At 36.6% G+C, this 16,346-nt stretch overlaps 1 protein-coding gene across 3 annotated transcripts; it reads right to left on the minus strand.

Annotated features, from left to right (window-relative positions):
• Positions 1-5,815: 5,815 nt before the first annotated feature.
• On the minus strand, positions 5,816-10,880 carry LOC113285520 (polypyrimidine tract-binding protein homolog 3-like). Of its 3 annotated transcripts, none has more exons than XM_026534394.1 (5): positions 10,402-10,880; positions 10,294-10,324; positions 10,100-10,176; positions 8,002-8,089; positions 5,816-6,221 (listed from the first exon to the last, which is right to left on the minus strand). In XM_026534394.1, the coding sequence occupies exons 1-5, from the start codon at positions 10,431-10,433 to the stop codon at positions 6,039-6,041; spliced, it is 411 nt and encodes a 136-aa protein (XP_026390179.1). In that variant the 5' UTR covers positions 10,434-10,880; the 3' UTR covers positions 5,816-6,038. The 3 variants fall into 3 exon arrangements, with proteins under 3 accessions (XP_026390179.1, XP_026390178.1, XP_026390177.1); XM_026534393.1 differs by having other exon boundaries at positions 10,100-10,164; positions 10,253-10,324; XM_026534392.1 differs by having other exon boundaries at positions 10,253-10,324.
• Positions 10,881-16,346: the final 5,466 nt, after the last annotated feature.

Consider the following 16,346-nt stretch of genomic DNA (forward strand, 5'->3'; position numbering starts at 1 on the left):
GGAATCAAGCGTATGTGTAATGAATTTTTGTAATTTGTTTATCCATATGATTGTAAGAGTTTTGTCACTAAAATTGACAAAGGGGGATATTGTTAGAGCATAGCTCGGTTGAGCCCACCAAGCGTTGGTATGTCAAGTTTGGTTGTCATATTTTAGTGAATCAAAACTCATTTTAAGAGTCGCTTGATTATGTATTAGAGTCAACTTCGTATAGGTTAGCTTGAAAGTATTAGGATATAAGACATTACAAGAATTGCGAAGACTTGAATAAGTAAGAAGCTACAAAGACAACATCATCCTTCCACTTAAGGTTAGTGATATTTGACTTGAACTGTTTCATTCCCTAACGTGTCTTTCAAGTCGTGCATACTGAAAACGAAACTGCGAAGCATGAACACTATAGATAGACATAGTATTAAGGAATACAATATGAATTTTAAACTTTGTAGATAAGACATCGACATAATTGTTTAAATGCTACTGTGATTATGTATGGGTATGAGGTGAGGATTTCATCCTAGGAAACAATTTTTTACATGTGTTTTAAGGAAGTAAGTTCATAAACTTATTTATGAATCGAAAAGGAAATCGCCAGGCGTTATTGGGATTGTTATTCATTGCATATCTTATGAACATCCAATATGTGTGATTTAGTATAACCGCTCACGACTTGTTTGTGTTCTTGGTAAAACTATTCACAAAGGCCTGACTTATGTATTGGTATGACTTTTATTAGTGAAACCGATCTTAATTAATCACCTGAGATGGTATGATCGAGTTTGTGATTTGTTAAACCGAATCTAGGTAAAGGGGAACCGATCCTATGAAGAGGTTCAACACATCACAAAGGGTAATTTATCCTTGTATGAGGTGCAGCAAGGTTTATAGCAGAAATGGGAACCGATCCTATGAACATGTGAAACACGTTTTTAGAAAAAGGGGAACCGATCCTATGGACATGTGAAACACATATAAGTTAGATACCATATATATGTGGGGAACCGATCCTAGTACCTAGTCAACCGAAGTTTAGAAATCTAGTGTGACTATGCACAGTACTCACATGTAGGTAGAACCAAAATTTGTTTTGGTAGAACCGTTAAACCCATGATTTGTGATTGACTGTTTCTTAATCAATCGCATAGTTCTTGAAAGTCATATGAACCAATTCTAAACTTGTTTGGAAGTGTGGCAAATCGGTTTCAAGGTTGTAAGTATGAAAGAGGACTTACAAAGTATGGATGTCGGTATACTTTGAACACGTACAGTAATGTTTATCTTTTATTATTCAAAATTTTACTTAATAGCTAGAGGAAGAAAATCCCAGGATAGAAATATACATAAGTTAAGAATCTTTTATTTAAGGTTGTTAATTTTGTTTTAGGAAAATGAGAATTAGTAATGTGCATTTACTAGTTTAGATTTTCCAAAGAAACTTTCGGTTATTATTTTGGACAGAGCATTTCCAGGAATTATGGAAACCGAATTTGGAATATATTGTATATCTTTGAGAATATTTTCGGTTTTGGAAATTCCTTGGTGTCCAAACTTCCTTGTCTATAAATACTTGAATTTTGCATTTCTTGCAAACTAATCCTTCGCGACAAAAGACTTCCTCGGTTGTGTTGTTACTGGTGAAGCCTCCTATTCGGAGAGGAGAGTAACCTAATTAGGCAAAATCTCTTACTGCCGCTCAGTTTAAAGTCTTCTTTGGGATTGAGAAGCTCTACGAGTACCTTTGGCGGGAAACTAGATAATTGTGGGTTATCTTGTGTTTTCGATTGATTTGATTGACTAACGGTGGTTGAACTTTGATTGCACCTAGTCTGTTAAACGTTGAAGACATAAAGATCATGTTGATATTACTGAAAATATATGGATCAAAGATATGAAATGCAATAGTCTGTTAAGCAACGTAACTTCCAGAATCAACAACATGGTCTTATAAACATTCAAGTCACCAAAGTAATGTGTGATAAACTGTTTATGACTGCGTTAGACTAATGAAAAATTGTCTGACTTTAGGGGGAACATCTAATGGTGTGTTGAACAATTTTATTTCACCGAGGTTTCTTTTTTCCACAGGGTTTTGTTACTCGACAAGGTTTTAATGAGGCAACATATTCGAGTCAAACTATGTTCTAAGTTTGCTTAATATTGTACTCTTTTTCTTTTGTTCAGGTTTTGTCCCTCTGGGTTTTCCTGACGAAGTTTTAACGAGGCAATTAACATAGACTTATCGGTCTTTGAATATTGTATTGCATGTAATGAACTGCATGTAAAGTACGAGAAAACATGTGAAGTACTACATGTGCATAATTGTACCAAGGTTTTGTCCCACTAGGTTTTTCCTTGTCAAAGTTTTAATGAGGAAATGGACTTCGGCACAAGTCATCAAGGAGGACGACATTTGAATAACTATATGTGAAGCACTATGTATGAAGTTTTGTTATTGAACCGCACAAGGGGAAGTGTTACAAGGCCTACGTCTCATGGATGTGCGGTCCAACTAGATTCATAGGGTTATATATAAAAGAAATTATAAAATGCTTCTACCCTAATCTCCTAATAAGATTATTCTTCTCCTTCCTCTTATCTTTCCTTATTTCATCTGTAATTCTTCTTAAACAATCTGAGGTTATGGCCAACAAAAAACGAATTGCAAGTTGTGATGAAACTTCTGTCTCATGTTATAACACTCAAAATTTTGTAACGAAAAAAGTCATGTTACCTCTTAACACTTGGGTGCACCTGAAAATCGACAAAACGAACTTCTCTTTAATATGTGCCCTTAGTAAAACTATAAGGAAACAAACTTATCATTACCAAACACTAGAGATCTGTTGCCTCCAGAAAGTAATAGTTATATCTAGAATTAGTGAAAGTAAAAGGTACTCAGAAGTCTTATTCCTCTAAAATTGAGATAAGACCCTAGTTATTAGATTGGGTCTTATGGTTCTTCCCAAGTTGTTCCCAACTCACTTTCCATGTCAGCTTAAGAAGCGCCTATATTTGGCGGTGTTTCCTATTTTCATTGTGGACGGACAATGATTGTCAAGTTTTAGAGGGAAAAATTAGACATCGTTGTCGAGATTTAGTTGGAATAAGACGTTTAAGCAAACTATTAGCTATAAATCCTTTGGAAAAGGTTTATGTATACTAATACCTGATTTTGTATGAGCACCACAACTAGAAGAAGAAATAGGATGAGGCAGAGCAGCAGTAATTGTTAGAGCACTGCTCGGTCGAACTCGCAAGCGTTGCTATCTTAAGCTTATTTGTCAAGTTAGTTTCCAAAACTGTAAGTCCTGATTTCTAGAATACTTATTGCTAAGTATAGGACTAGGATAGAAAGTGTAGTTGAGCTCTAGACTCCACGGCGTTCATCATGCAAAGACGAAGAACTACTCAAGGAACTGGTGGAACTTCATCGACTAAAAGGTATGTGGAGACATGAACTTATCTATCACTCAAAATTCTATCTATTATATCTCCTATCTTGAGACAAAAGTCATATTGCTATATAGACTTCGATTATACACATTTGCTATTTCGAGACGAGTCTCGCTTATCTATTTATTGAAATATGTGTTGGTAAGATTTTTCTTTGGCCAAGTTCATCTTTACAAGTGACGAAAGTCATGTTCATTATTTCAATATCTTGAAAATAGCTTTGATGAAAAATAATGTGTGAATAACCTCTATTTAACATCCTCTAAGAATGTTTCAATGATTGAAATGAGAGTTTAGAATATATAACCTTGAATGGATATAAACAGTGTATGTGAACTCATACTTGTGCAAGTTCAAAATCCTTGAACTAAAGTATGCGTACTTTACTGGTTCAGGATGTCCGAAATCTAAGTCCGCGTACCCGTACGCGTACTTCCGGAAGTTCACATCCCGTGAATTTCTGCTGGAGTTTGTGAACTAAAAACAAACTCAATCCGGGGTACTTAAGTATGTGTAACGGTATGCATACTTGAGTGGGTTAATTTCTAAAAAAGGTTTGTTCGTGAACTAAGACATATATAAACTAAAGAAGGCATATTTGCAAACCATGGCTATAATTTTTATAAACCGATTCGAGTGAATCAAAATCGTTTTTGCTTGGATTGTGTCTTATATACTTTTATGAAATCTAAGAAATTGAACAACTCTCTAACTAGTTCTTTTGACTCATTTGAACTAGTTATGGTGAAGATGAATAAGGTTGATATGAAAGTGCTTATATGGCTAACCATTGGTTAACTACTGTTGAACCAACTAGGTGTACACGTTTAGGTACGGTTACACAAACCTAAATGAACGTGCATTTCATTTGTGTATAACAAGCTAAGTTCGATCTAGCGGTTTAAAGATATTAGCTTGAATCTAATCAGGTTTTCATATAACAGTGAATATTGAATACTTTGTTACCAAGGTGACTTATATTGCAAACCCTGATTTGGAGACTATATAAAGGAGAACTCTAGCAACTGGGAAACCTAATCCCCACACCTCTTGTGTGATACTAGTTGTATATGCTAGAATCGGTTCTTCTTTAACCTTAGGTTTCTGCCGAGACCTTGTAGGTTGATGACATGAAGACTTCATTGGGATTGTGAAGCCAGACCCAACTATTTTCTCTGTAGTTGCGTGATCCGATCTTGCTGTTTCTATCGTGATTGAGTGCAATCGTAAGATTTGCTTAAGATTAATTTCCCCGACAGGAAAGATAAAAAAGTAATCACAAACATCTTCGTCTCATCATTTGTGATTCCACAATATCTTGTTTCGCTAGTCGATTAAGATTATTGTGAGGTGATTGATATTTCTTGGATGTTCTTCGGGAATAGAAGTCCGGTATATCAATTGGTTCCTGTTCACCTTTATTTATCAAAAGACAGAACAAAACTCGTAGGTATTTCTGTGGGAGACAGATTTATCTATTCCTGTAGACTTTTCTGTGTGATACAGATTTGTTTATTAAAGTCTTCGACTTTGGGTTGTAGCAACTCTTAGTTGTGGGTGAGATCAACTAAGGGAATCAAGTGCGTAGTATCCTGCTGCGAACAGAGACGTAAGGAGCGCAACTGTACCTTGGATCAGTGTGAGATTGATTGGGGTTCAACTACAGTCCAGACTGAAGTTAGTTTGTAGTAGGCTAGTGTCTGTAGTGAATTAATACAGTGTGTGTTCAATCTAGACTAGGTCCCGGAGTTTTTCTGCATTTGCGGTTCCTCGTTAACAAAACTTCTGGTGTCTGTGTTATTTCTTTTCCGCATTATATTTTGTTATATAATTGAAATATCACAGGTTGTGTGTTGAATCGATCAATTAGTAAATCCAACCTTTGGTTGTTGATTGAAACTGATTGATCCTTGAACATTGGTCTTTGGTACCGTTCAAGTTATTTTCTCTTGTATTCAATGAGACTCCAGATTTCTTTTTGTGTGAGTAAGGATTGAATCGAGAAATTGAGATATAACTCTTTGATAAACTTTTCATTAAGATTGAGTCTGACTGTCTAGTTGATTCTTTTAAAAGTATATTGGAGTTAGTCCATACAGATTGCTAAACGAAATATTGGGTGAGGTTGTTGTACCCCACTTTTTTAGTAATAGAAGCAGGGATAGAATGGTCATCTAGCAAAAATATTGGTGCAGATTCAGAAGTAGGCATTAGAATATTTGTATTCGTGTTAAGGTGCTGAAGTAGTAGTCATGGCAACACTTGGAGGTGAAGTTGTAGAACTTGCAGGAAAGACAAATTTACCACCAAATGGAAACTGTCTCATCAAATGCAACATGAGCAATGACATAGACCCTGTGAATGTGTAAATCCAAGCGTCTGTAACCTTTATAGTGAATATTCACCAAGAAATACACAAGCTGTTGATATTATACTGAGCTTATCTTTCCTATAAGAAACTAAAATTGGATGACACAAGCAACCAAAAACCTTCAGTATAAAATAATCTGGCTTAGTGTGATAAAATTCTTCACTTGGAGATTTATAATCAATAGTCTTGCTAGGAAGTCTATTGGTCAGGAACATCAGAAGTAGTTGCTACAATAAATTAATACAATCACCCCTGCCACTATCAGGATACTTGCCCCCATTGTTATAACGACTTTTCGAAACCTGGAACATTGATCGGAATCTTCTCGATCAGGAGAGGTTGGAGGTAGTTCAGGAACGTATGTCTCCGGATCGCAGCGAAGTAGCGAAAAACATGCCTGCATAAGATACAATTCGTTAATAAATTTCTAATAATTAAGATTAATAACAGGGTTAAAAAAAACAGCAATACAAAGACGTGTTAATTTTATTTTTTAGGCAACATTAGTCTCTCAGCCAAATATGGTCGAAGCATGGCTAGGAGGTGGTCAAATTTTTCAAAAAAGATAAGGGTGCGTTAGTAAAGTTATTTAGGTAACTACCAGACCTAATCTAATCACTACGGTCTTTCCCTGTTTCCTTTTACTTCATCTGATCTGATAACCACCGGTCCAGCTACTCTTACTCTCTTAAAGTAACTTCTCTTGCTGTTTTACTTTTAGTTCACACAGCGAATTCATTCCTACATCAAGTACCATAGTGATCAAATCTCGTTCTCGGTGAAAATAATCATGTCATTCTGCAGCAGGCTCACAGTAGTAGAAACAGATATACTAGCTATCTCATAAGTCTGTTACATCTATTTTCATTTATAGTCCTTTACATAAAGGCTACAAGTGCGTCGGATATACAAAATGTGTCTAGTTGAAACTCCGCGAATTGTAGCTGCTATTCCTACGAAAAAAATACAGGCATAACTGTACAATTTTGTCAGGGTATATGAAGCACCATATATATTTTCTCAGTTTTCACAAAATCAATTGAAATTGCGAACAATTTTTAGACTTAACTACCGAAAATAAAGTTGATTACAGCAGACAACTCAAGATATCTTTCTCACCAACCTATTGTTCCCTGAAAAAACCAATCTAGGGCTCAAGCAACTACAGGATGAACCGGCTGCTTCCCATCTCCTAACTGATGAGACTAAAACTATGCGTCACCTGCTACGCAATTCACCTACATATACAGTGAATACTTAGACAATAATAACTTGAAATATTATTATGCTCCTGCTCAATCTGTGTTTAGGGATTACATAAACCCATCTTTGCCTTCTGAACAAAAAGGCAGATCCTCCCAGGTATATCTGTGTATTATGTTCCATGTATTTCTTTACAGTTTACACCATTTCCATAGATTTCACTGCTTGAAAATTGGGTAACTCTCGTGTTGCATACATCTAACGTTTGCAATGCTTTAAAAAAAATATATCTAAGGTTCGCAAGTCTAGTTTCGTCTGCTTCCGCAACTGTTCCTACTCTGGTGTTTTATGTTTCTTTAACAGCCTAACTACACTGATGGAGGTTTATATGCATTACAGCCTTCTGAAGCTAGGTCAGGTGCATTGTTTTCCCTTCACTAATTTCGAGATTTATCGGTTTATTGGTTACCCTGACCACGTGCCTGATGATGATACTGTTATTTCTGTGTTTACAGGTGGATTTCCACAGGTTGGTGCTTTATGCTGAACACTATCCCTCTCTTGTTCCTAGCTGCTAGTTTCTCTTTTGTTTCTTTTTCCAAGGAAAATCAGTTTCTCAGATAAGATTTCCTTAACCTAAGTTTTATGTTTGGTGCGTCTCCTCAAAAGTGAAATTCATATTAATATATTATAACCCACTTCAGAGGTTGCCTATATCAAACTGAGGCTCGTAGACAAGACTAAGACTTAAGATGCATAACTTGTTAAACATTTCCACATAACCTAAATACTTAGAAAAGATCAACTTGACACTTAAAAATTAGTAAATATCACGAAATGAAGTAAACCTACCCAAATATCTAATGAAAGGCTTCTTCCTTATTAAGAAAAAAAAAACATACTTTTGCTAGCTTTACTCCTCAAACATATAACAACCAATTATCAACCTATAAGTGAAAAACCAGACAACTGACCTGTTTCCAACCCTTGCGTCCTTGACCATTCCGATCCATTGTCCTCATTTCTTGAAGTGAAGCGAATCGAAAGAAAATGTTCCTCCCCCTGTAACGTCATATAAAAATAATAAACGACTATTTCATAATTAAAGATACAACCAAAAAAATTCGCAACCAAATTTCTAAAACTATTTCATAATAAAAGAAGTATTTAGAGTTGTAAATCATTAACACCCAGACCACCATATCTCTTCTCACAAGTCATCACCTCCCACCTAACTAAATGAGTTTTGTGGTTATTCTCCTTATCATTGCAAGGGAAATTCCGGAAAAGTCTTTCCAACTTCTTTATGACAAAAATAGGAGCAACAAACAGAGACATCATATACACTGGTAAAGCTTGAAGAACCGCACGGAGCCAGGATTTCAGAATGGGGGGAGGGGGGGAGACATCATATACACTGGTAAAAAAGAAAATTGCTGCACCTAAATCAGTATCTAGTTGTTATCTAAAATAGTTAGATAGAGTTGAAACTAAGATTAGGAACCGAATTGCATTTTCCCTATACCTAAATATGCAGTTGACATAATTCCGAGCTTAAGAAACTCGTGCTTACTAGGGAGTGCTAGAAAGTGATGCAAGAAAAATATGATATGCTAAAAAGTGACTAAGAAATATGCAGTTAACGCTTCCTTTAAACACTTTTAGATTCTCAAACACAGAGAAGAAAATCTGTAAAGATCAAGGAATACACGATTTCTGTTGTGAGAACAGTATCATGTTAGAGTTATTACTCATAGTTAAGAGAATCCTTTCTCGCGTATGGCGAATTTTAGGCTTCGTACGGTTGATTTCTCTATGTAACATGTAATTTGGAGTCTGAAGTATCTACTTACGTATTGGAGCTTAAATCTTCTAATGCTAATTATATTGTTTATTTGAATTTACTTTTTCAGCATTAAATAAAACTGAAGTTAGAAGCGTTGAGGACATTTTGCAGAGTGCATGGATGTACATATTTCGATGCACTATCTATGAGTAATACATGGTGGCAAGCACTCCTTCTCTAATTAATTCAATTCCGAAGCCAAAAACACCAATACGAGTTTATGTATCAGTACAGGTTTTAGTCTTTTTGAGGAAAGAGTGTGATATAATGAAAAGGACAATAGTGAACTGAGAAAGATCTCGGAGAATGGCAGACATGTGTTGCACATACTCCACCACACATGCATCTATTGAAAGCTCAAATAATGCTCCAATATCAGAGTTATTTGCTTAACTCTTAAGAACTCTTTCTTGCTTAGGTATTTGCTTAACTCTAAACGATCGACACATACAACTATTTACGGGTATCCAAGCTGGGGGCAAAAATCATTTGCAGGAACTCTTAGGTGGGTAAAGAACAACTTTATATGCTAAACTATAACAGAAACCTATTGTTCATTTTTCATTAAACAAAATAAAAAATTGCAATGTGACTTATACAGTTCATAGTTTTGAACACCAAATTCCTGGATTTAAAAGATATTGATCAAATTTTGGTTCAATGCCTCTAGGATCAAATTGATGGACGGTTAACGATTGTGCGAAGGGCTAAACAAATAAGCTTGGAAAGGCTCAAAGGAAAGCTAAAGAGGCTATAACAATATACACGGCGCACAGAACTTAATTTTGTAACTATCTGTAAGCTGGAGTATATAACGAAAATTAGCACAACAGTGATTCATCAAGGCTTTGGTACATTCCGCACTACTAAAAGACTGATTGACAACTAATATGCAAACCTAAAATATTGCAACATGTCCTTTAGATACACTAAGAAGTCTTGTGTAAGATTCCACACAACCCTCTTAGAAAAGTTTATTTCCAATCAGTATGACAGAATCCAACCAAAAAAAACCCCTAGAAAACATAAGAATTTTGTAAAACCTAATTAAGTAACATGAACCAAAAAATAATACTTCAATTGTTTAGGTATTTCTCTTCTGGATGATACTAAAAAGTATAAAAGAAAAACCCTTACCTAATACAAACTAATCTATAATGAACTCTTTCAATCACTGAATCACACTTAACCTTTCAATAAGTATTCGGCTCCCGAAGAATTAGTACCTGACACTAGGCTGAACATCCATGAAGTGCTGGATCAGGTTGACAGCAGCTGCAACATCTACCATCTGAAGAAGTGCCTGCTCAATATGTAAAAAATCTCAGAGTCAAACAGGTAATAGATAACAACATGAGAAGTAAAAACTCTTAAAGTACCTGATTTGTAGCCCGTAAGATGACAAGTTTAGTGACATTACCAAATGGCTGGACCAATTCACGCAAATCGTTCTGAAATTCAAAAACAACAAAAAAAAAATCAGTCACCAAAAACAAATTTCAGTACCAAAATAGGTAAAGTCACTTACCTCTGATATCTCAGGGCCAACATTACGAACATGAACAACCTCAGAGGGTGCAGCCATCAATTGACTTGAAATCAGGGAGATGGAAAGTTGATGCCCTAAATTTTGTATGGAGTTTCTTGGTTTTTGAGATGAAGTTTAGTAGGAACTGAAAAACAATCTCCCTCACTGCCATCAAAAGGAACACCCAAAGTGAATTCATATCACCTAATTTAGCCATTTTTAGCAACTCTTGTCGTTGGGGATTTTAATTACAATGAACAATTTGGGATAGGGATTTTAATTACAATGAACAATTTGGGATTGTGATAATTGCTGGAAATTTCTCGGTTGTTCCTTAATTAAGTAATCAAGGGGGTAGGTAAGTATGTATGATGCACATATAGTATTTATTGTTGATGAGGTTGAGAGATTGAACACAATTCAACTAGAGGGGATTAATACGCTTTTCTACTATTTTTCTCATCTTACATGCTAACAAAGTTGCGAATTCTCACAAAAAAAAAAAAAAAGACTACCTCAACTTATACCATTTTAATCATCTTTTCTTTTTATTTTGTCTCGAGATGTGTGCATACCTCGGATGTTACATCCAAAGTTCATAACATGAGCCCTTACGTATATATGCGCCTTATGTTTGGCCGGCCCCTTTTTCTTGGCCAATCAAACCGTTCTAAACTTGCCACCATACATTAAAGGCCAAATGCACCCTGCCGCGCCACCATACTAACTGGCAAGTCAAAAGCGCCCTGCCACAACAACATATTGAACGGCATGCCAACATGACACTCTGTCGCGGTAACATGCCAACATGCCAATTCGTGGAAACATGCCATAAACAACGTCCTATGTGCAAACCTACCTCTTGTTCGAGGCCAACGCCATGAAAAGCTTAAATTAGGGTTTTCTAGTCCGAAACACGACTCTGCATTAACCAAAACCCTAATTTCCCGTCGTGACAAAAACTATGTCACTTCGGCCCCGCAACATGCCACGAGACGTGTGGGACCCAGGAAGCCCTAGGGTTGGCACCATATCATGTCCACCCACAGCAATCCCTACTCATGTGGCTGTTTCTACACTATGGCCTTGCCATAACTCCTTTGACATAGCTATGGTGCCGTTTGCACAAAAGTGTCGTCATGCCACGGCCGCATGCCACACGCACTAATTAGGGTTTCGACATGCCAAACCCTAATTTGGGCAAAGTTGCGACGCCAAACAAAGCCAAATAACGTTTCCCAGAGCGTTGGGATTGATGTGGCAACATGGCCAATGTTTCCACGCCACATGTGGGTCCAACACCACGGCACCAAACCCTCGTATTGGCCATGCCGCCAAAACCTAACATTGGCCATGCCGCCAAAACCTAACCTTGGCCATGCCGCCAAACCCTAGCCTTGGCCATGCCGCCAAGCCCTAACTTTGGCCACAGAGCCAAATTTTAGCTTTGGACATGCTACAATGCCACAGGCGTGGACATGCCACAACGCCACTGACATGCCGCTATGCCATGGCTCCATCAGGCGCCACTTTGCAAATGGCGCCACTTCCCTATACAACACGATAAGTCCATTGACTTTGACTTGCTACACGTAGCGAAGTGCTACATGTTTTCCACGAAAACACTAGAGACATCAAACATGTCACAAACTGGGGGATGCTCATCAGGGTATTGGTCTGGCGGTTTACAACGTGCGGCGTGCAATGCGCCCGTTACAAGAAAGTGTCATGAAGAGGGACAATTAGTGGTGGTGAAAATTAACGGTAAAACGAATTCATTTCCTTCATCATAGAAGCATAATGTCTGACGGTTACACGAATTCACTTACTTCATCATGGAAGCATAACGTCTGACGGTTACACATTACTATTTTTTCCACCACTCAATCGTTTCCACTTCCTACGAGACCAGGGTACGTTTCAATATGACTTGTATAAATAGGCTTCACCTATTTTCACCAAAAAACAAGTTTTGATCGGCAATAACACAGTATCTAGAAATCACCTGGTGGCTTTCCATTATGCTAGTAAGTTCTACTTTAAGATACAAGTCATAAACAACTACACATTCAGAATCAACGATTCTGGTCTCAACACTCTCTTCGCTTCCCTCCCTAAGACCAACCCTTCTCCTTCACTTTGTGACCGAAGCAAGCCTGGAACGGCCATTTCTTGGTTTAGGCCAGGATTGTACAGATTGATCTCTCGAATCAAAAGTACTCCCGTGCAGTACATTGTTTTGGGTTTAGATTTGTTTCTCATCCACAGACCCAAAATTACCAAAATCAGCAAAAACGGGTTTCACCCACAAACAATTACCTTGGTAACAAAGCATTCAATATTCACTGTTAGATAAAACACATGATTAGATTCAAGCTAATATCTTTCAACCGTTAGATCGAACTTAGCTTGTTATACACAAATGAAATGCACGTTCATTTAGGTTTGTGTAACCGTACCTAAACGTGTACACCTAGTTGGTTCAATAGTAGTTAACCAAATGGTTAGCCATATCAACCTTATTCATCTTCACCATAACTAGTTCAAATGACTCAAAAGAACTAGTTAGAGAGTTGTTCAATTGCTTAGATCTCATAGAAGTATATAAGACACAATCAAAGCGGAAATCATTTTGATTCACTCGAATCGATTCATGAACATTATAGACACGGTTTGCAAATATGCATTCCTTATTTTATATATGTTTTAATTCACGAATAAACCGTTTTTAGAAAATAACCTACTCAAGTATCCATACTGGTACGCATACTTAAATACCCGGATTAAGTTTGTTTTCAGTTCACAAACTCCAGCAGAAATTCACAGGACATGAACTTCCGACAGTACGCGGACTTTAGTTCCGACTATCCTAAGCAGCAAAGTACGCATACATTGGTACAAGGATTTTGGACTTACACGCGTATGAGTTCACATAAAATGTTTATATCCGTTCAAGGTTATATATTCTAAGCTCCCATTTCAAACATTGAAAAATTCTTAGAGGATGTTAAATAGAGGTTACTCACACATTATTCTTCATCGAAGCGATTTTCAAGATATTGAAATAATCAACATGACTTTCGTCACTTGTAAAGATGAACTTGGCCAAAGCGAAAGCTTACCAACACATATTTCGAGAAATAGATAAGCGAGATAAACTCGGCTCGAAATAGCAAATGTGTATAATCGAAGTTTATATAGCAATACGACTTTTGGCTCAAGATAGGAGATAGAGTATATAGACTTTTGAGTGATAGATAAGTTCAAGTTTCCACATACCTTTTAGTCGATGAAATTCCACCAGTTCCTTGAGTAGTTCTTCATCTTCGTATGATGATCGCCGTGGAGTCTACAACTCAAGTACACTTTATATCCTATTCCGAGACTTAGCTATAAATAGACTAAAAATCAAGACTTATAGTTTTGTCAACTAAACTTGACAAACAAGCTTGAGATAGAAACGCTTGCGAGTTCGATCGAGCAGTGCTCTAACACTAGATATAATAACAAGGTAACTAAATGATTAGGAACATTTACCAAATTTATATTTGAAGAACACGTCATATATTATGGATATCAGGTATATCAAATCTTCATGTACCAACAATCCCTTGGAAAAAGAGGTAACTCTGTTTGAAGAGTACGGTAAGTACCTAACTGATGAGATTTTAGATAGTGGTAAGAAAGGTTGTCGTTCAGTCGGACTTGATGAGATTGATTTCAGATTTACATAATACAAAATATTAGAAATAAAGAAAATATATATATATACAAAATATGGCCACATGATGAAGATATGACTAGGATTAGGATTCTACCGAATTCATAACATAAGGTTCAATTATTTATTGTCAAAAATTATCGCTCAATAGAATAACATCGACTCTAATTTTTCCAAGGTGGATTCTCAAAATATTAGTTATAAATCGTAGTAAGCGTGGGACATCAAACATCTAAACAAGCATGACCTGGAAAAGAGGGGGTCAACCACACCCAATATTTTGATTAGCAATCTGTATGGACTAACTCCAATATACTTTCTAGAGAATCAACTAGACAGTCAGACTCAATCTAGGCAAAAGTATATCGAGGAGTTAATATCTCTTCTCTTGATTTGATCTTACTCAAGCAAATAGAAATCTGCGAGTCTTAATCAAATACAAGGAATAAACTTGGATGGTACCAAAGACCAATATCTAAGGATCAATCAATTTCCAATCAACAACCAAAGGTTGGATTTCACAATTGATCAATACAACGCACAACCTGAATTATTTCAATTATATAACGAAATATAATGCGGAATAGAAATAACACAGACACCAGAAATTTTGTTAACGAGGAAACCGCAAATGCAGAAAAACCCTGGGACCTAGTCCAGATTGAACACCACACTGTATTAAGCCGCTACAGACACTAGCCTACTACAAAATAACTTCGGTCTGGACTGTAGTTGAACCCTAATCAATATCATACTGATTCAAGGTACAGTCGCGCTCCCTACGTCTCTGATCCTAGCAGGATACTACGCACTTGATTCCTTTAGCTGATCTCACCCACAACCAAGAGTTTCTACGACCCAAAGTCGAAGACTTCAATAGATAAATATGTATCACACAAACAAGTCTATAGGATGGATAAATCTGTCTCCCACAAATAAACCCAAAGGTTTTGTTCCGTCTTTTGATAAATAAAGGTGAACATGAACCAATTGATAATTCGGACTTATATTCCCGAAGAACGGCCTAGAGTTATCAATCACCTCACAACAATCTTAATCGTATGGTAGCGAAACAAGATGTTGCGGTATCACAAACGATGAGACGAAGATGTTTGTGATTACTTTTTATATCTTTCCCTATCAGAGATAAATCTCAAGCCAATCTTACAATTGAACTCGTACGATGGAAAATGGCAAGATCAGATCGCTCAACTACAAGAGAAGTAGTTTCGTCTGGCTTCACAATCTCAATGAAGTCTTTAGTCGTTAACCGACAGGGTCTCGAGAAGAGGCATACGGTTAAAGGAGAAACGACTCTATGAAAACCAACTAGTATCACATGGGAGGTGTGGGGATTAGTTTTGCGTAGATGCTAGAGTTCTCCTTATGTAGTTTTCAAATCAGGGTTTGCAATCTAAGTTATCTTAGTAACAAAGCATTCAATATTCACCGTTAGATGAAAAACCTAATTTATCCAAGATAATATCTTTCAACCGTTAGATCGAAACTTAGCTTGTCACACACAAATGAAATGCTTTCATTTAGGTTTGAGTAATCGTACCTAAACGTGTGCATTTGGTTGGTCCACAAATGGTTGACCAATGGTTAGCCATATGAGTAACTTTCATATTAACCATATTCATCTTCTTCATAACTAGTTCAAATGACTTCAAAAGAACTAGTTCAATAGTTCTTCAATTGCTTAGATCTTTATAATAGACAAAATTGAAACAAAATCGGTTTGATTCACTTGAATCAATTCATGAAGAATATATCCACGGTTTGCAAAGATTTCATTCCTTAATGATTTATTGTTTTAAGTTCATGAGCTACCGATTTGAGATATAACCAGCTTGGGTACGCATACGGGTACGTGCACTCTAGCTTTACCGGAATTGGGTAAAACCCAGCAGAAATTTTCGGTTCGAAAACTTCCACAAGTACGCGTACCCAACCCGTCTCCTTCGCCAATACCATATGCACGAATGCACACATTTGGTTTCCGGGACATGGATTTCTACACTAATGCGCGAACACGCTATATATGCTTATATCCATGGTAGGTTACGTAATCTCAACTCTACATTTCAATCAATGAAACATTCTTGTAATGTTATAATCGTTATTCACGACTATCGTCATTAAAGTTATTTTCACACTGAAATGTCATCATGACTTACGTCACGGATAAGATGAATAATGGTTAAAACGAAATCTTACCAAC

Source organism: Papaver somniferum, chromosome 6 (assembly GCF_003573695.1).
Source record: "Papaver somniferum cultivar HN1 chromosome 6, ASM357369v1, whole genome shotgun sequence".
Taxonomy (NCBI): Eukaryota; Viridiplantae; Streptophyta; class Magnoliopsida; order Ranunculales; family Papaveraceae; genus Papaver; species Papaver somniferum.